Source organism: Trichosurus vulpecula, chromosome 1 (assembly GCF_011100635.1).
Source record: "Trichosurus vulpecula isolate mTriVul1 chromosome 1, mTriVul1.pri, whole genome shotgun sequence".
Classification (NCBI taxonomy): domain Eukaryota; kingdom Metazoa; phylum Chordata; class Mammalia; order Diprotodontia; family Phalangeridae; genus Trichosurus; species Trichosurus vulpecula.
In genome coordinates this window covers 177259358-177281683 of record NC_050573.1, presented here as the reverse complement: position 1 = coordinate 177281683, position 22326 = coordinate 177259358, and the positions used below count along the sequence as shown (strand labels likewise).

General features: G+C 41.2%; 2 protein-coding genes across 2 annotated transcripts in view; both read right to left on the bottom strand.

Moving 5' to 3' along the window:
* LOC118835400 (N-acetyllactosaminide beta-1,6-N-acetylglucosaminyl-transferase-like) overlaps positions 1-8486 on the bottom strand; it is a 31924-nt gene extending 23438 nt beyond the window's left edge. Inside the window, exons 1-2 of the mRNA XM_036742595.1 lie at positions 7661-8486; positions 950-1160 (exon numbers count right to left, since the gene is read on the bottom strand). Of these exons, the coding sequence (XP_036598490.1) occupies positions 950-1160; positions 7661-8486 (1037 nt within the window). The remainder of the gene's footprint in view (positions 1-949; positions 1161-7660) is intronic.
* Positions 8487-19495: 11009 nt separating this feature from the next.
* LOC118835391 (N-acetyllactosaminide beta-1,6-N-acetylglucosaminyl-transferase-like) lies at positions 19496-21372 on the bottom strand. The gene is made up of 2 exons (XM_036742584.1): positions 20454-21372; positions 19496-19635 (listed from the first exon to the last, which is right to left on the bottom strand). Exons 1-2 carry the CDS (start codon positions 21370-21372, stop codon positions 19496-19498), a joined length of 1059 nt encoding a protein of 352 aa, XP_036598479.1.
* Positions 21373-22326: the final 954 nt, after the last annotated feature.

Here is a 22326-nt window from a genome sequence, read left to right as displayed (position 1 = left end):
ACAAAGGCAGATACGGTTCCACTCTGTGAACAGGAGTTGGACCTACCTTTCCTACTTATTTTGGGTTCATAGATCAATAGTATTCACTATCTTGTAAGTGTCTGACATCTAAATTAGAAGCAAAATCAGTAAGCTTATATCTTATCACATTGACAGTCAGTCAGTAAACATTTATTAAGCATCCACTCTGTGTCAGGAACTGTACTAAACACTAGAGATTCGAAGAAAGGCAAAAAATAGTCCCTATCTTTGAGGAGCTCACCATCTATTAGACATTAGTGTGAGTTTCCAATAAGACCTTAAATTTTGGTGAAAACTTCCTTTGGATAGACTAGAATCACTTTAGAGAGCTAAAGTGATCCTCGAAATAGCCTAGGGGAGCAGGTTGGGGGGGGTGTTAGTATTATTACTTATTCTTACTTATAAACTGGGAAATTAAGGTCTAGGTGACCAGTGGTGGACCCAAGACCACAGAGCAAATCAGTGATACATTCAAACCCCACATATTTGGGTTCTTGTATTAGTTTTTATAGTCTGGTGGACCCAAAAAGTCAGAAGAAATCAGACAAAATGCCAATATAAATTTTAGTAAAAATTTACCCCGATGCCTAGAATCAATGTATGCCTTCAAGTTATGCTCAAAAGAGTCTATTCTACCATAATGGAAGGTGATGAAAATACCATAGAAAGGTGCAAATTTTGGTGAACTAGATGAATAATGGATGTGAACAGGGCAGTCAGTGAGTCAATAAGTATTAAATATGTACCACATGCTAGACACTGTGCTAAGAGCTGGAGATACAGAAGGCAAAAACCAGTTCCTGCCTTCAGAAGCTCACATTCTAATGGGGGAGACAACATACAAACAACTATATTCACATAAAAGATATATACAGGATAAATTGGAGATAATCTCTGAGGGCAGCACATAACCACCAAACACTTGTACATCAATAGCTCCATCAAGGATGTCACCAGAAAAATGTTCAACCAGAAGAGGTGTCCAATGATGTATTTAGAGTGGGGAATAACAGGCAGACAGTCCATATCTGGTGTCCATGGACACCAATAACTGGTGAATAATGAGTAGACAGTCCATATGAGCCACTGGGATATCAAGAACTCTAGAGGAAGGGCCCCTGGAATACTGGAGATATTCCCTGAAGAAGTAGACAAAGGTCATACAGGTTGAAACAGTGTGGGTAGATTTCAAATCATCACTGCAGGAGGGAATGTTAGTATCAAAGAGTGCATAGATGCAAAATAGGAAGGAAATAAACATTTATTAAGTGACTACTATGTACCATGCTAAGTGCTTTACAAATTTTATCTCATTTTGTCCTCACAACAACCCTGGGAGATAACTTCTATTATAATCCCCTTTTTTACAAATGAGGAAACTGAGGCAAGTTAAGTGACTTGCCCAAGGTCCCACAGCCGGTAAGTGTTTGAGGCAGGATTGAACTCAGGTCCTCACGACTGCAGGTCCAGCATTCTAATCCACTGTGCCACCGAGCTGCCTCTAAAGAATTGATTATAAACTATCTCCTAGCAGAACCCGCAAAATTGAAGAACTACTCCCTTAGATTGGAAATGCTACATAATTCCTGGTTTTGATGGTCAAGTGAGTGAGTAGGATATCCGTCAGGGGAATAATACAAGAAAACGTCATTTATCATATCTATTGGATATCCTCAACTGTAGGCCTTCCCCTTAAACACACTACCCCCCAACACAAACACTTACACCTAGATGTAATTTGGGCCAGGAAAGACATTTTTCTAAAAATGGGCACAGGATCTGCGTAACTAACCGAGCTCATTCCGGGGAGACATTCATGCTCGCTGAACCTTTGAAAAAATACACCATGAGAAACACAGCTGTACTTTGTCTTCCTTCACTTAATTGTGAATGCTGTCCAACTTCTATCCTCTCAAGACAAATGACCAGACCTGGGAAACATTCTCTAATGCTCTTAACCCTGGGAAAAATACCTACAAAGCATCCCACCTGAACTTGACCAAGATTAATTTCAGTTTCAGTTGGGGAAAACCTTCATTCCTCCCCGAAAGTTTTCTCATTATGAATTTTACTTGATCTACTTCTTTAGCAAATAATTCTTCCATGTTCAGTTTTGACTCTTGTTTGGAAATGTGTGATGAGCTTAATGAGTCAATAGAGTCAAGGTGGGGGCGGGGAAGGGGAAGTGAGACTACTTTGGTGAAACAGATGGGCCAGGACACTGGATGATGCTTATATCACCTCCTGTCCTGCTTGCTTGCCAAGGTAATTAAAGGAAGGAAGCAGAGTAAATGGGGCTGGATGTTTTCAGAAAGCTAAATAATAAAATGGTTCAGTTTGCATAGAAATTGCTAATGACCAGAGATAGAGGTGGGAGGAGGAGGAAGGAGAGAAAGAAGAGTGAGGGAGAGAGATGGAGACAGAGGAAGGAGAGGGAGAGAGAGAAGAGGGAGAGATGGAGATGGAGACAGAAGGAGGAGAGAAAAAGAGAGAGAGAGAGACAGAGACAGAGAGACAGAGGAGGGAGAGATGGAGACAGAGGAAGGAGAGAGAGAGAGAGAGGAGGGAGAGATGGAGATGGAGACAGAGGGGAGAGATAGAGACAGAGAGACAGAGAGACAGAAAGAGACAGAGAGACAGAGGAGGGAGAGATGGAGACAGAGGAAGGAGAGGGAGAGAGAGAGGAGGGAGAGATGGAGATGGAGATAGAGGGAGGAGAGAGAGAGAGAGAGAGAGAGAGAGAGAGAGAGAGAGACAGAGAGACAGGGACAGAGAGAGGAGGGAGAGAGATGGAGACAGAGGAGGGAAAGAGAGAGGGGGGAGAGGAGGAAGAGAGATGAGGGAGAGAGATGGAGACAGAGGACAGAGGGAGAGGAAGAGAGAGAGAGAGAGAGAGAGAGAGAGAGAGAGAGAGAGAGAGAGAGGAGGGAAAGAGAGAGGAGGAAAAGAAATGAGGGAGAGAGATGGAGAGAGAGGAGGAAGAGAAATGGAGACAGAGGAGGGAGAGAGAGAGGAGGGAGAGAAATGGAGAAAGAAGAATGAAAGAGAGGTGAGAGAGAAAAAAAGAGAGAGTTGTGGAGGGACAGGGAGGGAGAGGAGAAGCAAACAGAGACAGAGAGATAGATATTGAGTGAAAGACTGAACCAGAGGCAAGTGGGACTTTCATGTGGCTGGGTTACGGTGGTTGATTTAGAGACTCAGTGTGTATCTGCTTTGCTGGTCTTCTGTCTGGGGATGGCAGTCAGAGGGATGAAGATGTCTGTTTCCTGTTTATTGTCTCTGTCTACTGTCTCAGTCCATTTCCCTACTCTGGAGCTAGATAGTTTACACTTGGGGCATATGACTGTGATAAAAGATGTACTGAATCCTTATGGAGAATGCCTTCTTGCTAACCCTTTCTGAGCCACTACCACTTTTTAGAAGGATTCTGGAGCCAGGATTCCTTGCTAATAATTCTTCCTTATTTCCTGAAAGTGTATATATCAATACAATTGATACATTTAAGGTACAAATTATTTATACTAATAATATATGTAGAAAGGAAGCCAAGTATAGTGGATAGTTCTAACTTCTCTCAGCCAGGATTATCTAGGCTCACCTCCTATCCCTGAGACCCTGGGCAAGACACCTTAACCTCTCAGTGTCCCAAGATACTACATAAATCTAGAAATTACAGGGTAAGTAATGAACAGCGATGGTAGAGAAAGTGATTTACCATAAGTTCCCTACACCAATGAAATCACAGGTCCAGTTAAAAAAAAAAAGATCTCAGAATCATGGATCCTAGGAAGGTAGTACAGTGAGAAAGTAACCTAGGCCACAGCTCCCCTTCCAGTACTAATAATAATAACACTTAATAATCATAGCAGAATTTATACAACACTTTAAGGTTTGCAAAGCAGTTTACATATATTATTTCATTTGAACCTCTCAACAACCCTGTGCGGTAGATGCTATTACTATCCCCTTTTAAGAAATGAGGAAACTGAAGTTGAGGTAGTTTAAGTGACTTGTCCAGGATCATAGAACCAGTAAGTGTCTGAAGCAGGATGGAATTGAGGTCTTCCCTATCCACTGCTACCCTCCACCCCTCCACTGCTACTTTCATCACTCTGCCCAGCTTGGCCCCACCCAATCAATGAGAGTAAATGTAAGCATGACAAGAAGAGGAAAACTAGAGAGAAAAACACTACAGGTAATTCTTATGGAAAAAACAATGTAATTGAGGCCCAGCATCCTGCGGTAAATGGGGACCCAGATCCCTGAGCAGTTTGAAGCCCACTGAGAGCATTCCCAGGCATAGGGGACAACCTGGCAAGGCTGAGAGGGGCAGGAGGGAGAATGTTACACATGGGAAACCCTGATGCATGAGTGCAAAGAAAAGGGGTGACCATAGAGGATCATGGAGCATGATGGGAGAAACCTACGGAGGAAAGAGCCCAGAAGTGCAGGTGCTGGTTACAGAGGAAACAGGGAACCACCAGATGGAATAAGAGAAAGTCAGAAAAGAGACCTAATTATCTAAGACAACTCCAAAAGACTCATGATGGAAAATGCTATCCATATCCAAAAGAAGAATTATGGAGTCTGAATGCAGATCGAAGCATACTATTTGCGGTCTCTCTCTCTCTCTCTCTCTCTCTCATTTCTTCTTTCTCGTGATTCCTCCCATTGGTTCTAATTCTTCTTTACAACATGACTACTGTGAAAATATGTTTCATATGAATATATATGTAGAGCCTATATCAGATTGCATGCCATCTTGGAAAGGGGGGAGAGGAAGGAAGGGGAGAAAATTTAGAACTCAAAATCCTCCAGAAGTGAATGTTGAAAACTAAAAATAAATAAAGCAATTAAAAAAAATGATAAGAGACCTAATTGCAAATGCGTCCCAGAATTTCCTTCAGGGGCCTTCCCTCAATCATTTACCAACCGGTTACCTGGGGACAGCCTAGGGGTTAAAGAAAGTCAGCTTCATAAGGGAATTCACAAAAGTGGGACTAGGAAGGGTGGAGATGAGGTCCTTCTACAGCGATCTCTCAGAGCTTTCCTGGAGCGGTGTCCCAAGGAGATGCCCTCACCCCTTGTAGGCTTCCCTGAGAGAACAAAGCCCAGGCCAGGGCTGAGGGAGAGGCACAACAGCTCTGGGCTTACAGAAGGGAAATGATGCATTGTAAGAAGCGCTTTTAGAGCCAGGACCCCATGGAAAATTTTCTATCTACAGATAGAAAATATTAAAGAAATAAAAAATTTGAAGTTGATTTTATTCCCAGAAAATAGGCCAGTATGGTAACAACAACAATAACAAAAAAGATAGCAGTAGTCAGTATGGGATGAGTTGGGGAAGACTGACAAACTGCAAAACTGGCCCAGCCCTTCTAGAAAACCATTCGCAATTAGGCACAAAGAAGGACCGAAATGTTCAAAGAACAAACCAGAGAAATAATCTTTTCAAGGGAAAGGAGACAATATGCTCACAGACAAATAGAAACCCCAAGAAACCCCACAGCAAATGGGAAGGAGGGAATAGACATTTATTAAGTGCCTACTGTTTGCCAGGCACCGGGCTAAGTGCTTTACAAAATAGAACACTAAAAAAGGATGAGATACTTGAAAGTAGCTAGGACTTCCAAGATGTGGAGGTGTAGAGGGAGAGTATTCCCAGGCATGGGGGACAACCTGACAAGGCTGAGAGGGGCCGGAGGGAGGATGTTACACATGGGAAACATGAAGCAGGCTGGTTGGGATGGAATATTCAGAGTACGGATAGCTAGCATTTATATGACTCTTTAAAGTTTGCAAAGTGAGTGCTTTATAAACATTATTCTAACAACATTTGATACTCAGAACAACTCTGGGAGGTGTTATATCATTATTATTATCCCATTTTACAGATGAGGAAACTAGAAATGAGTAAAAAGCATTTAATTGTTTGATCAAAAGAGTCCTATAGTGTTCTTGTAAAAGAAGTGGGGAAATTGAGCTAATCTAATTCTCCTTTTTAAAGGATATACAAATTCAATTTTGAGGGATTTAGTCGTGGAGGAAGTTGGGAGCAGAGGAGAGGAAGAATTTGGTTTAAAAAAAACCTTCCAAATCATCAATCAAGAAGTATTTATTAAATACCTACTATGTGCTAATAATAGAAAACATTTATATTAGCACTCACAATGTGCCAGGCTCTGTGTTAAGCACTTTACAGTTATTATTTCATTTGATCCTCACAACAGCCCTGGGGAGTAGGTGCCATTATTATCCTCATTTTGCAGATGAGAAAACTGAGGCAAACAGCAGTTAAGTGACTTGCCCAGGGTCACAGAGTTGATACAGATCTGAGGTCATATTTGAACTCAGGTCTTCCTGTTTCCAGGCCAATGTTGTGTCTACTGCATCATCTAGCTGTCTGGCACCGTGTTAGGTGCTGTGGGTAGAAATACAAAGAATAAAACAATCTCCTCTTCCAAAGAACTTACCTTCTGTTGAGAGGAGACAAGAAGTGTGTGTGTGTGTGTGTGTGTGTGTGTGTGTGTGTGTGTGTGCGTGCGCGCACACACGCATGTGTGTATACTCACACACACATATATACATATATATGCAATAAATACAAATTAAGACAAAGTGGTTAACTACTAAGTAGTCTGGGAGAGAGGGTACTAGCAATTGGGGGAGGGGGAATTAAGGAAAGGCTTCTCAGAGAAGGATGAGCTACATATTCAAAAGAGAATGTCTCTATAAGGTGGAGGTCAGGCATGGCAGATTGGTAGTACCAAAGCATGGAGACTGAAGATGGATTGTTATGTATGAAGAAGACAGAGAAGGCCAGTCTGGCTCATCTGGGAGTACAGAGAGTCAAGTACAAGGAGGCTGGAAAGATAAGCAGGGCAAGGTTGTGGAGGGCTTTAAAAGCTAAACAGAGGTGTTCATATTTTATTCTTAGAGGCAAGGGTAGAGCCACTGGAATTTGAGTAGAGGTTTGAGAGGTCTTACGAAAATCACTACGGCAGCAACGTGGAGGATAGGATGGAGGATGAGGTGATGAGGGTCTGAATCCTTGTTCCTAAATTTTAGTTGTTTTCAGTCGTGTCCAACTCTTTGTGACCGCTTTTGGGGTTTTCTTGGCAAAGATACTGGAGTGGTTTGCCATTTCCCTCTACAGCCCATTTTTACAGATCAGAAAACTGAGGCAAACAGGGTTAAGTGAGTCTAGCAATTGTCTAAGGCCAGACTTGAACTCATGAAAATGAGTCTTCCTGACTCTGGGCCCAGCTGCACCACCTAGTTGCCCCAAATTCTAACATCTAATTTTAAATGCCCTCATGATAAAGAGAGAATTAGGTCTACAGCTACATACCAATGGTTCCTAAATTGCTTGAAATAAGTGTATCTTAGGACAGAATCAAACTTTGAAAATAGCTGTTATATTCTACAGAGACATCTGCTCATTTTCCTATGCTAAGAAGTTTCTCTTCCATAAGAGATTTCACTGTGTTTCATTGTATATGGACATGTTTTTTGTATATCACTTTGCATAGTTTAGTTTTGGGGGAAGTTTCAGCAATTGTTTCTATAATATAAAGATATCAAGATTTTTGTTCATGCTTCTTTATTCAAAGTAACACCACATGTGAGACATACATACCTGGATTCCTATTGAGAGTCACCCAGAAATGCTCATCAGGACTGTAGGTGTCCTTAGACCACTCAAAAAAATCAATGGCCCGTTGGTCTTGGAGAACAAAGTTGACGAACTCCCTGGTGAGGGCGACGTAAGCTGAGCCAAAGTAAATGGTCAGATTGTGGGGAGGTGGGGTTTTTAATGTCTGGGTTTCGTTAATAAAAAATTCAAATGGACCTGCATGCTCTTCATAGCTGTATTTAGTTCTCCAAATCATATGCTTAGGAGCCGGTTCCCCTGGGGTGATATTTTTCCCTTTAAATCCTTTCAAAAACTGGACTATTTCCTTATTGGTTTTCAGAGGGAAATCTTGACCACAAGTGTTAATAATATACTTCCACTGAACTTCAGAGGCTACAAGGTCTTTCATGCAGTTCAGGTCAGCCTGGAGCCTGGATATTCCACCATAGACTATATATTCCATCTTTGAGGCAAAGAAAGCATTGGGAAAACAGTTCAGAAATCCTTCCACTGCTACATAAAACTCCAGGGTTGCCTTCTTATCCACATGAATGCAGTAAACATTCTGGGGCATGTAAACTGCCCTGAAGAGTCTCTCAAAGGTTTCGAAGTCTTTGTGTATAACTATTATGTAGGCCAAAGGAAACAACAAGCCTTCTTTGGATAGAGTTTTCGTTATATAGTGATTCTGAATCAATTGTTGGCGACAGGTAATCACCCTGTCTGAAGTTCTTAGCACACTTTTGTTCAAAAGAAAGGTCTCCCCTTTTATAATTTGATTACAGACTTCTGCTAATTCAGCAGCATTTGAGATAGTTGTTCTCTGCATCCTTTTTTGTACCAGCAATTTACGATTATAAAATAACACAAAACTCAGAGTTATAAGGAGAACTAGCACAAAAAGACATTGCTTCCAAAGTCCCATCCTTCACAAAAAGGAAATGAAAAATGATGCAGGGCTTCCCTCTGATAGGATAGGATCGATAGGATAACTTACTTTTGGGATCCTCTTGACAGAAGCATTGGGGGGAAGGGAGTTTTTGTACTGATGTACTTTCTATCTCCTCTGCCTATTTTTTCGTTTTCCAATTTCTTCCTCTGTCTCTCCACCTCTCTGACGAACATGAGAAGAAAGCCTGTTTGTTTATTGGGGTTCCACTTAGCCTTTTGCTAGCCTGTTACATCATCAAAGCAACCAGCCTCAGGTGGATACACGGATGCATCAATGCTTCTCCACATTCCTGTGCTGAGATAAAATCACTTGCGTGAGACGTGACTATTTTTAAAGTCACACACTGTACACTCCAGCTAGCTTTCTGTCCCTTTCAGACTGGTAACTCTGTTAGCAATGCTGCTTCCTGTTAATGGTGTTCAGTTGTCCTCAGGGTTTGTTTGCTTAAATAGCAGCCTTGCCAAGTTAGTAGCATTGGTCCTAAACAAGGGAACATTGCCTGGACAGTCAGTTTATGAATACACATTTACTCTTCAAGTAGAAAATCATTTAACCCTTTATTTCCTCCTAAATCCTCCTTTGTCAGGGCAGCTAGGTGGATGGGGTGCCAGAGTAGACCGAGAGTCAGGAAGACTCATCTTCCTGAGTTCTAATCTGGTCCCAGACACTCACTAGCTATGTGACCCTGGGCAAGTCACTTCACCCTGTTTGCTTCAGCTTCCTCCTCTGCAAAATGCACTGGAGAAGGAAATGGCAAACTTTTCCAGTATCTTTGCCAAGAAAACCTCAAATGGGGTCACGAAGAGTCAGACGTAATCAGAAATGACTGAACAACAGCAGCAAACCTCATTTGTCATATTAGGTCGATATGTTGTAAGGCCTCATTTTTCCTAGGGCTTACTTTATTCCTTGGCAATGTGGGAATTGTAGGAAATGAGTGAACTACACTGACTGCATCTTGTGACTCAATTCTGGAACTAGCTCAGTTCCCTTTCTATTTAATTAGGGGTCTACTCTACTCCAATTTCTGTCCTGTGAGAAAATTTTGTTGCATTGTTTGAAGTTAGACCTGTGTGGCTGGGAAGCTTGACTACCTCTACATGTTGCTTCTACCCTTAACTAAGGAACTAGGTCAGAGGTAGGGAACCTTTGGCCTCAAGGCCACATGTGGCCCTCTAGGTCCCCCTTTGACTGAATCCAAACTTCACGGAACAAATCTTTCTAATATAAGGATTTGTTCTGTAAAAGGCCACACCCAAAGACCTAGAAAGCCTCATGTGGCCTCGAGGCGGCAGGTTCCCCACCCCTGAACTGTGTTATATGGACCAGAAACCCAGTCAGACCCAAAGACGGATGCAAAGAGTTTTCTCACAATTATACATCTCAAGCAACCGTTATGTCTTAACTGAAAGTTGGCCCTGTATTGATCAATCAATTACTTTTTCCTTCTTCCTTTGATTGAATACAGATACTTGGGGTAGGGGGTAGAGCGGGGCATTTCTTTTTTTGATTCAAAGAATTGCACCTGCTAACACTCATCTCTCTCCCAACTCAGAAAGCTCCCAATCTTTCCTCTAATTAGAAATCAGATCACCTAGTCTTATATCCTGGTTTACATGCTGCTAATTGTTTTTCTTTCAATGCATAAAAATCTGTCTCCCCCGATTTCAGGGTCCAGTGCCACACTGAGGAGACCTGATCCCAATTTGTTATGCAATTGACTTGCATTGCTTAATAAATTGATGTGCTTAGAAGCTCGAACCTTTGTTTTCTTAGTTATTTCAGATTTCATTCATCATAGTTTTTGGTGAAGCCAGCCAAATTGAGAAAGGACTCTGACCCCCAGGACAGCCTCCTTATTCAGATTTCACCCATCACCACAATAAATTAGTCGTTTAAAGAAACGGTTTATTTCACTCACCCCTAATTTATGACAGGGTAACAATGTGAACACTGGAGAACATAATATTTGTCTTGTTTTATAGATAAACTTTATATGAAGTTTTTCTTATCTTACAGATGACTCCCCAAAATTTACTAGCCAAGCTTGAACAAGAAAATGTGCATAGGTAGGTGTCTTACAGAGGGAAAAGGAAAGAATTCAAAATTACATTGCTCAGGAGACCCCGAGGAAAGGTGGAGGGACTCCATGGTGTCTAGCTAGGGCATTTCTGGAATCCCCTTTGTAAGTTTTGCTGAGTACCTAGAATTTAAACCAGTGCATTGAGACTCGGGTCCCAGCTTTGGCGGAGTCCATAATTGAAAATGCCCGTCTGAGCTCAGCAGCCCAGTCTCTCTGTGGTTGACAGGGCATGTCAGCCCTACCTCTGTATGTCTCTCTCCTGCACCTTGAAACTTGGTGGAGAAAATCTTTTAAGAGTAAAGGATGTAAAAATTCTGGGATTTTCAGTGTCTGTATGCCCACATACACTTTCCCTTTCTTCCCATGATTCCTCACCAATTTTCTCCCCCATCAGCATCCTTAAAAGGGCATGAGAAATGGTTGTTACAAGATTTATAGCATAGTTGCAAAATAGCACAGTTTGAGCAGTTATGTGGGGTATGCCTGTAGAACTGTTCCCAGGGCTTTAATCCATGAGACTCCTATAATATCTCAGGTCTAATACAATTAAGGCCTAGACAACAAGATGATATTCTTTTATGCTATTAGTTGAAATAAAATTCAGAGAAAGGGAGCAGAAAAATCAAGTAACTTTTAGTTTGCATTTCAGTAAGGAAAACAAGGTAATCAGTTTTATTTTAGATCTAGGGGGGATCTTAGAAACAACCTAATCTAAGGGGCAGTTAGATGGTGCAGGGAGTAGAGCACCAGCCCTGGAGTCAGGAGGACCTGAGTTCAAGTCCAGCCTCAGACACTTGACACTTGTACTAGCTGTGTGACCTTGGGTAAGTCACTTAACCCCAATTGCCCTGCCCCCCCCAAAAGAAAAGCAATAACCTGATCTGACTCTCTTTTTTTTATAAGGAGGCAAGGTAGCTTAGCGGGTAGAGCTGAACCTGCAGTCACGACAACCACCACCACCACAACAGCAGCAGCTAACATTTACGCAACATTTAATATGTGCCAGATTTTTGGTCTGCGAGAATGAAGGACAAGACCAATCACGTGTCAGGTACTTTGCTAAGCGCTTTAAAATGATTACCTCATTTGATATTCACCATCACCCTTGGGAGGGAGAGAATATTATCATCCCCATTTTACAGATGAAGAAACTGAGGCAAATAGAGGCTGAACGACTTGGCAAGGGTCACCCAGCTACCAAGTGTCTGAGGCTGGACTTGAACTCAGGACTTCCTGACTCTAGGCCTGATGTTCTAGCCGCTGCTTCACCTAGGGTTTGAATCTGACAGTGAATAGCTATGTAACTGTAAGTAAGGCTAAGTGACCTTTCTAAGCTTCACTTTCCTACTGTAAAGAGAGGATACTAATATCACGTACCCCATAGAAACACTATGAGGACCAGATAAGATCATGTATGTAGAAGTGGTGGCCCAGCATAATGTATGTTGGCGTTCATCCTTGATTTTCAGTGACATCATGAGGTGGTCTTGACTCGAGCATGAGCTGGATTTAAGTGGGGCAGAGTTGCACAACTCTGCTAGCTTCACTCTCTCTTCCAGAGTTATTGAAGTCCAGCATTAAGACAAAAGTCAAGATGACCGGTTATGGCCTGGGAAGCTCTGGATGGCATTGGAGTCTTTGATGCCTGACTAAGCTCTAAGCACTCCACAGTGTCTGCTTCAGCAGCCTTCATGGCCTCTGCAACAAATTGTTCTCATCCATCCATTCCACCTGGGGAAGTCTTCATATGTTTGGGGTAAGCATTCTATCTAAACTGGCTTTCTTCTTGCTATTCATCACACAGTACTCCATCTCCCTTACCTTTTGAGGTGTACTTTTGTGGTGCTTTTGTACCGGCCATTTCCCATGGCTGGAATGCATTCTTCTTAAATCCATCTTGCAATCCTAACTTCCTTCCAACTTCATCTCAAACACTTTCAAGCACCAAATGAAACTATTTCTGATTTCCATAGCTGTCGGTGCTCTTCTCTTAAGAAACGCCTTGTATCTCTTTTATATCTGTGTCATACATGCCTATATACACATAGACTTGTTGTATTTCAGTTGTTTTAGTTGCATCTGACTCTTTATGACCCCATTTGGCATTTTCTTGGCAAAAGTACTGGAGCGATTTGCCATTTCCTTCTCCAGCTCATTTTATATATAAAGAAACTGAGGCAAACAGGGTGAAGTGACTTGCCCAGGGTCACACAGTTAGTAAATTTCTGAGGCCAGATTTGAACTCAGCAAGATGACTCCTAACTCCAGGCCCAGTGCTCAATTTACTGCACCACCTACTTGCCTCATGCACATATATTTATACATACAAATATGTATACATACATCTATACATACATACAGCTAAGCTGCATATATGGGCATATACGTATACACATACACATATTGCCTTCTCCATCTAAGCTTTTTGAAGGTAGAGACTGTTTTCACTTTTGTGTTTGTATTCCCAATGTGGACAAAAAGTAAATGGTTAATAAATGCTTCCCAGATCCCCCAGAAAAGCTTTTTCCTGGCATTCACTGTATTGTCACTATAGCTACACCTTACTCTAGTCTCTTTCATTGTTCTACATCCTCATTCTTGGGAGCTCTGCCAGCTCTTCTCCCCAAGAACTTTTATTCCCAGGGTGGGACTCTTCCCTTTTACCCAAAGGATTTATTCATCTTTTTGATTGCAGACATTTTTGGGAGAGAGAAAGGAGCACATTAGACAGGTAGGATTTATTTCAGAGGAAGGCCTGGACTTCCCTCCTGTTTCTCAGGAATCCTCTGTCACCAAGAATAAATAAATAAAGCATACTATTTTTCATTTAATCTTTTCTTGTGTGTGTGTATGTGTGTTTTTTCTCTTTGGGTCTGTATCTTCTTTTATGACATGACTAATATGGAAATACGTTTTCTGTGACTGCACATTTATAACCTGTATCAAATTACTTATTGTCTCAAGGAGAAGGGAAAGGAGAAAATTTGGAACTCAAAATTTGAGAAAAAAGAATGTTAAAATTATTTACGTGTAACTCAGAAAAAAATATCATTTAACCCTCCTCCACAAAAATATTTATAGCAACTCCTTTTGTGGTGGCAAAGAATTGGAAATTGAGGGGATATCCAACAATTGGGGAATGGCTGAATAAATTGTGGTATGTGATTGTAATGGGATACTATTGTGCTATAAAGAAATGTTGAGCCAGAAGATTTCAGGAAAACCTGGAAAGATTTCCATGAACTGATGAAAAGTGAAATGAGCAGAAGCAGGAAAACATCATATACAGTAACGTCAGTATCAACTGTTAATGACTTAGCTTTCTGATCGATACAATGATCTAAGACAATTCCAAAAGGCTCATGATGAAATATACCATCCACTTCCAGAGAAAGAACAATGGAGTCTGAATGCAAATAGAAGCATACTAATTTCACTTCTTTTATTTGAATGTGTGTATATGTGTATGCGTGTGTATGTGTTTGGTCTGTCCTTTCTTTCATTATATGACTAATATAGAAATATTTTGCATGATTGCACATGTATAGCCTATATCAAATTACTTACTGTCTCAGGGAGGGAGATGGAGAGGGAGGGGGTGAGGGAGGGAGAGAATTTGGAGCTCAAAATTAAAAAAAAACACAAATATTAAAAATTGTTTTTACATGTAATTGGGAAAAAATAAATATTATTAAAAATAATAGTACTTACCTCACAGGGCTGCTGTGAGGATGAAATGAGTTGACATATAAACAGCATTGTAAACCTTAGTTATCATAGTCAGATACACTGTGTAAACCTTAGTTATCATAGTCAGATACACTGTTCCTTTCAGCTAGATAGATATATGTTCTCTTTGACAAGCCATTGTCTCAGGGAAGGGAGTTTTCCAGCTGATTTCTTGTGCATGCTCTAGAACTTGGAGTTCCTACCCTCTGGGTTCCAAAAACCTGTTTTTAAAAATATTGTGATAAGCCTATTTCAATATAATTGGTTTCATTTGTAACCTTATGTTACATATTTTATTTTATGCATTTAAAAGGGGTCCATGACATAAAAAGGGTTAAGAACCCCTGAATTCGATGTTTGGATTAGACCCAGCATAGTAATGATGTGGGTGGCCGTAATGAATAGAGCACTGGAATTGGAATCAAGAAGATCTGAGTTTGAAACCTAAGCAGACACTTATTGCCTGTGTGACCTCGGGCAAGAACAAAACCTCTAGTTGATTGTTGGATGGAGATATCAATAGCATCTAAGTCACAGGGTTATAGTGGAGACCAGATGTGATGGGGTATGCAATTGTAAATGATAGCATCGTCCTCCTGACAATGAACCACACCAAGACAGGAGAATAACTGTGTGCTGGCAAGGGTTAACCGGTGGCAGCTCTTTTCAATGCTTCAGAGAAATTAAGAGGAAGGAAAAGAACTGGGGTGGCTAATAACTCGGACAAAACTAGGAAAGAGTCTGGGCAGCTGGGAAAAGAGAAGGGTGGGTAGCATTAATCTTAATGGCCCATTTTCAGACTCAACAAATACTTACTAAATGCTTCCTCTGTTCCAGGCGCTGGGGGAATACAAAGAAGTATAAATCGTGGTCCCTGTCCCTAGGTTGTTAGATTTAGTTGAGAAGATATGATATCTGCTTCTAAAAAAGGTTACTAATGACATTAGACAGTCTAACATTTGTATCAAAAGAATAGTACAGAATTAAAAAAGAAATGCTGTAGAAGTTCAGAGAAGGGAAAGTTCACTTCCAGCTGGGGCTTTGATGGATGGTTTCATGAGGAAGGGGACATTTTTGTTGTTGCTCAGTTGTTCTGACTCTTCAAGACCCCATTTGGGGTTTTCCTGGCAAAGATACTGGAGTGGTTTGCCATTTCCTCCTTTAGTTCATTTTAGAGATGAGGAAACTGAGGCAAGCAGGGTTAAGGGATGTACCCAGGGTAACACGACTGTTAAATGTCTGAGGCTGGATTAGAAATCATGTCTTCTTGACCCCAGGCCCAGCATTCTATCTACTGAGCTATTCAGTTGCCCCAAGCATTTTTTTTTAACCTGGACTTTAAAGGATGAATAGGACGTGGATAGGGAGAGTCCATTAAAAACATAAGCTGAATGATGTGGCTCTTGAGTCTTCACTCATCCATTGGAATGTTAGAGCTGGAAGGGACCTTAGAAGTCATTTAGTTCAAACCTCTCATTCCACAGATTAGGAAACTTGCTCCTTGAGAATTTCAATGATTTGCCCTCGACCACATATGTACTGGCAGAATCAGAAATAGAAACCAGGTCCCAGGGTACCCATTCAATAATATTATGTGATACTACTTCAACCTCCAGAGAGTTTCCCTTCACTCACAGTAGTGCTTACTCTGATTTACAATAAAAATAACTCACATTGATACAGCATTCACAGAAGTCCTGTTAGGTAGGAGGGGTAAATATTATTATGCCCATTTCACAGGTGGGGAAACAGACTCAGATTAAGTGACTTTCCCTTTGTAAGCACTAAAGGGGCTGATATCAAGGCAGTTTCTGCTAACAGAACTAACTTGAGTTTTTAATAACATTAAAAACAATTCACATAGATAATGTAAAACCATGATAACCAAGACCAACGGTGTTAACGTTGTTGTCGTTCACTAGTGTCCAACTCTACGTGACCCTTCATACCTTGTTTTTTGTTGTTGTTGTTGTTTTGTTTTGTTACATTCTCACCATTACCAGCACGGGATTTGCTGTAAGTAAACATTGGGAATGAGGTCTACCTGGATCTTACGAGTGGCAACTGGGGGAGAACAGAATGTTTTTTTGGGGGTGGGGAGGGAATAGCATTTTGCTTGTTTAAAGAAGTCAGGTTAGTAGAATTGTAGTCCGGAAAGGATAACTGGAATGTTATTCTTTTATCATTTCATCTGTTGTCAGAAATGCAGGTGTCAGGAGACAGTGACTGGGCTAGTGTTCACGGATTTTGTTAGGAAAAGTTCTTCCTGGCATTGCCTTGTTCTGAGACTCTGCTCCCTCTAAGACAGTAAACTCCATGAGGGCAGGGACTGTCTCGACTCTTTTTGTATCCCCAGTGCTTCTTAAACAGCCTTAATCACTTAATGGGTATTGACTCAGTCAAAGTGACAAGTTGGGGAGACCTGAGCTTAAAAAGGCCAAGGTCTCCCGGTGCATCCTGGGCCATCAGCAGCTATCCCGATCTAGATATGGCCACTGGACCCAGAAGGCTCCAGAGGAGAAAGTAAGACTAGTGGCTTGCACAGCCCTCCCTCACTTAAATCCAATTCACTTGTAAGTCATGGCCTCATCTTCCTGGTGTCATGATCGTCTTCGAGAATGAAGGACAAACCACAAAATCCCTGGCGCTTAGCACAGTGCCTATGGAGTATAGTACACCCTCAACATTTATTGACTGATCAACCATCCCCATGAATAATAATCTTTATCACTATTTTTCTTTAAGAAATCATGCCACCAGGTCAGTTTTCAGGCCCTTCCTCTGTTAAATTTTTGTGAAATGCTTGGTAGTTTCTCAGTTTCAGCTAGATGACGTGGAAAGTAGAGCACTGGACTGGACATGGGAAGACCTGAGTTTGAATCTTGCCTCAGACACCTACTAGCTGTGCGACCCTGGGCAAGTCACTTAACCTCTCTAAGCCTAAGTTTCTTCTACAAAATGGGGATAACTAAAGCACCTGCCTCATAGGGTTGTTGTGAGGATCAAATGAGATAATATTGGGTGTTCCAGAAGACTTTTTCTAAGGTATTAAAGTTTAAAGCTGCACTAAGACTTTTGGGACAATTAGTGTATGCAAAATGTTTTATAAATCTTAAAGTGGTATATAAGTACTAGCTTCTCTTCCTACTCCAAACTACTTTCTTCAGTGACAGTCTTTCAGAAACATTCTCCTCTTGGCTACCTTCCTGTGTCTCTTAGATTTGGGGTCCTGGGATGTGTGAGCATCAGCGTTATATTTTCCTATTTGAAAGGAGCATCTAAGTGTAGCAGCAGACCTAATTCGTCATCTGAATGACCCAGAACTGGCTCCCAGAGTCATTGCTGGACAGGCCTCCGAAGAATGTGGCGTGAGTCCATCTTTACTTGTGCACACTGGGGAGCTAGCAACATCTAAGACCACATCAGAGATGAGCCTATGTCTGCGCGCCCAGCCCCTCGACGTAGTCTATTTCCTTTAGTTTTATCTGTGGAGCTCTAGAGGGGCTACGGCCTAGACTAACTCCACAGCCCCATCAAATTGGCCATGAAGAACTTGGATTAATGACTCAGAGTCTCCAGAGGGCTGAGATCTGCTTAGGGTATGAAACCTCAGCAACCAATGCTTTCTTCTCCACAAAATACAACCATGAGAAGCGTTTTTCCTCCACAAAATACAACTGTGAGAAGAAATGTCCTGCAGGACTAGGCAAAATACTGAAACCTCTGTGTTTTCTACCTTCATTTTTGGACTTTCTCAATGCCTTGATATCTGTTCCAATTGGAGACATTTTTCTTTTATGGAATAATTTCCTCATCCACTATTCTCTTCTTCAAAGGTTTCTACACTGGCATTTAAAACTCTTCCCAACCTGGCCCCAAGCTAGCATTCTTCCCCTTCATGCCAGTTCATCCCAACTGGTTTTCTTGCTATTCTTCATAATGATAGGCCACCTCCCATTTCCAGACTTTTACACTGACTGTCCCTTATACCTGGAATGTACTCCCTCTTCATTTCTATCCTTTGGAATGTCCAATTTCCTTCAAGATTCAGCTCAGATACCACCTTCTACATGAAGCCTTTCCTGATCCTTCTAGCAGTTAGTAGTCCTACCTCCCACATATTCAATCTGTCACCAAGTCCTGTTACTTTTGCGACATTTCTTGAATATCCCTCCTTCTGTCTTCTGACACTGCTGTCCCCTTGGATCCCTCTGGATCATTCTAATAGCCCTCTGGTTGGTTTCTCTGCCTCAAGTACCTCCCCAATCCACTCCATCTTTCACTCAGTTGCTGCTGCGCCATCACCAGTCATCCTGACCTATGTCTTGCCACTGGACTCCAATGACTCACTCCTTCCTTCCTTCCTCCCTTCCTCTCTTCCTCCCTCCCTCCCTTCCTTCCTTCCTTTCTTCCTTCTATGTATATATATGTATATATGCATATAAATATATATATATATATATATATATATAAATGCTCTGTAATTAAGATGTACCACATAGCTGTGTATGTTACGGGTTTTTCAAACTCCTATTTTTACCTTCTGTATTGTTGTCCATGTAAACAGGATACACAAATGGGAAGTGCTAGAACCTAGTCAAGAATTTTTTTTCTGATAAGTTGTATCAGAATTCTGTCAAAGCATTCCATTAGACATCCCATTGAATGATGCAAAGACTCCATGAATCTTAAGGTACAGGTAACATCTATTTTCAGTCAATGAAATCAGCAGCCATAATATAATCCATCTGGCAAACAATGTTTCTGGCCCTTTGTAGAACCGGTCCTGATGAAACCAGCAACCAAGACAAAAGAATAAAGTAGAGCACACAGAGGCTAACATGATCGTCTCCCTCATTACAAGTTTTACTTAAGTCTTCTACTTTCCATCCAGTCTTCCTGAGTTTCTCAGGTATATACCACCACATTTATTTCATGAACTCACTACCATTATCCCTTCCACATCAGAGGGGTTGGGGGGCAGGGGATTAGGAGAGTAGCACCCTCATGATCTGGAAAATCCGTGTAAAAGTTTTTGGCCCTCCCTTTGTGTCAGAGAAAAAAATCTGAATTATTATGGTATTAAAAGGGATACATGTATTTTACGCATTTCTGAGTCTGTAAACCCTTTCAATGCTGTCTGCTGGCCTTTGAGTATTGTCTTTGGCTTCCGCAAAACTCCCCCTAAATTCTTGTTTAGTTTCTTATGCTGACCTGTAATATATCAAAACCATAATGGGGAAGTGATAAGTGTACATGTCCTCTTAATCTTTCTCTCACTCCTTCTGGCTTTGTTTCCCCCTTTTTTTTTCAAATAACCTTATTGGGTGATCAACCATGATTCCAAAGGACTTACAATGAAACATCCTCCTGATAAGGGATGAACTCACAGTGTAGATTAAGACATACTTTTTTGGAATGTAACCAATTCATGAATTTGTTTTGCTTGACTATACATGCTCAAGACAGGGGTTTTGTTTTCTTGTTCTTTCATTGGGGGTGTCGGTGACAAGGAGGTAAAAGTACATTTGAAAAAATAATTAATGAAATAACCTTTTTGTGTCTTCTAGTTTACCTATTCCTTACTCATTTCTGCTCCTTTTATAAAGTAGGCTCCTTGTGAGTAGGGATTGTTTCATTCATTTATATTTGTATGCCCAGTGCCAAACAAAGTGCACGACACTTAATCCATAACTCATCAATGCTTATTGACTGATTTCTTGATCTAACAATAATTTGCCTCTATCTCAACTGACTCATTCCAACTCTAAACCCACAAACAAAATCTCTGTCTCCCATATGACCAGCATATAACAGTGGTATTGACGCTCTATGCAACATTTAACTTGCTTTCAAAGAAAACTGCACATGCCATCAGGGATTTGTGACATATTAAGTAATTAAAATTTTGTAGGCACATTTTATGAGCATTCAGTGTACCTTAGTACAATAGTTACAATTATAGAATTTCTTTTCTTCAATGTACACTGAACTTAATAATATGCTAAAATAAAAATAAAAGTCAACCATACCTGGAATCCTATTGAGAGTCACCCAGAAATGCTCATCAGGACTGTAGGTGTCTTTAGACCACTCCAGTAAATCAATGGCCCGTTGGTCTTGGAGAACAAAGTTGGCAAATTCCCTCGTGAGAGCAACGTAAGCTGAACCAAAGTAAATGGTCAGACTGTGGGGAGGAAGAGTTTTCCTTATGAAAGTCCACAGCATGAATGAAAATAAAATATATCTCTGCTCCTTATAGATATATTTGGTCCTTCGAATAATATGAGGAGGAGGCAGCACTCCTGGGGTGACATTTTTCCCTTTAAATCCTTTCAAATGCTGGATTATTTCCTTATTGGTTTTAAGGGGAAAATCTTGCCCACAAGTGTTGATAAGATACTTCCACTGAACCTTAGAGGCTACAAGGTCTTTCATGCAGTTCAGGTCAGCCTGGAGCCTGGATATTCCACCATAGACAACTGACTCCATCTTGGAGGCAAGGAAAGCATTGGGGAAGCAGCCCACCAATCTCCTCACAGCATCTTTAAAAGGAATTGTTGCCTTTTCATCCACATGAATACAGTAAACATTTTGGGGCATGTAAACTGCCCTGAAGAGCCTCTCAAAGGTTTCAAAATTCTTATGTATGACCATTACATAGGCCAAAGGAAACTGGGCTTCTTCTTCCGACAGGGGAGCTGTAATGTAGTGACTTTGGAGCAAGTAGTCTTGGCAAGAAAGATTTTCAACTGTCAGATTCATAACAGTTTCTCGAACAGAAATCATCTGTCCTCTGATAACTGAATCACAAACTTCAGCAAGGACTGAAGAGTTTGAGACTTTTAGAATCCTCTGGTTTGTCCGTATGAACATACTGTTGATATAGAAGAAGTACACTGTCACTGTGAACATAAGCGCCACTAAGAAACTAAATTTCCTTGAATTCATTTTTTGAAATCTCTGTTCTAAATGTCCTGTGGCTTTAATCTGTTTCCAAAGTCAGTCTTCAAGTTCTTCCACTGGTCTTGTGGGTCTTGCAGCTTCAATTTCTTGTTCTGAGAAAGAATAGAAGAGTTTCCACTCACTCAAGGAAGTCCTAACAACCCAAAATAAGGTCCTTCCTGAAGGTGCAGTGATAATGCTCGTCTGTGGGCTTTAGATGAAGTTTTGTGGAAAGGAAGCTGGCTGGTGGGCTGAGGGCTAGCCACAAACCAGAAGCTCAGTTATAGCAAAACAGGATGGGTAACTTTCCAGATGAGAAAAGTTCCATAGCTGCAAACTGTGGTGTGGCCTTTCCCAGCTCACTGGAAAGTGGGGAGGAGCTGCCCATCCCACATTGGTCTTTTCAGGGTCAAGTGCTGATCACAAGCAAAATCAATAGAGAGGGTTTTGGGATACCAAAGGGGAAAATGTATCTCCAAGCTATCTGTGCTCTTCATTTCTCTGCACCAGCTAAGCAAGAGGACCTACTTGGCAGACAACAGCTTCTGCTATCCAGCCCCTAGGCTTCTTTTCACCTAAAGCTAAAGAATCAAAAATTCATTTTAATGAATCTAGACTTGGCAAAATGTCTCTAACCTTGTTTTATGATACCAATGATCTTTCTCTAGGGATGACTGGCAATGTAGCCCCCTCCCTTTCAAGCCCCCCTCCCCTCCCCAAGGCTTTGAAACCACTTCCGAGCAGGAAGTTCCTGAACTAATCTTATCACCACATCATAATAATGCTCATGCTTTGGGTTCCTGCATAAAGGCACGCGGATCATTTACCTTATGTTAGAGTCTGTAAGGATATCAATTTAGAGGGGTAGAGGTGTCATTATATGTCATTATGACCACCTATTCCACTCCCCACCTTCCCCAGGTAAGAGGATAGAATAGATTAGATTCAGTCAAGGGTAAC

Coding starts and splice junctions, on each gene's coding strand:
- LOC118835391 (XM_036742584.1), bottom strand. CDS start 21,372: ATGAATTCAAGGAAATTTAGTTTCTTAGTGGCGCTTATGTTCACAGTG. Junction 19,636..20,453: donor GACTCTCAATAGGATTCCAG/GTATGGTTGACT, acceptor GATATATTACAG/GTCAGCATAAGAAACTAAAC.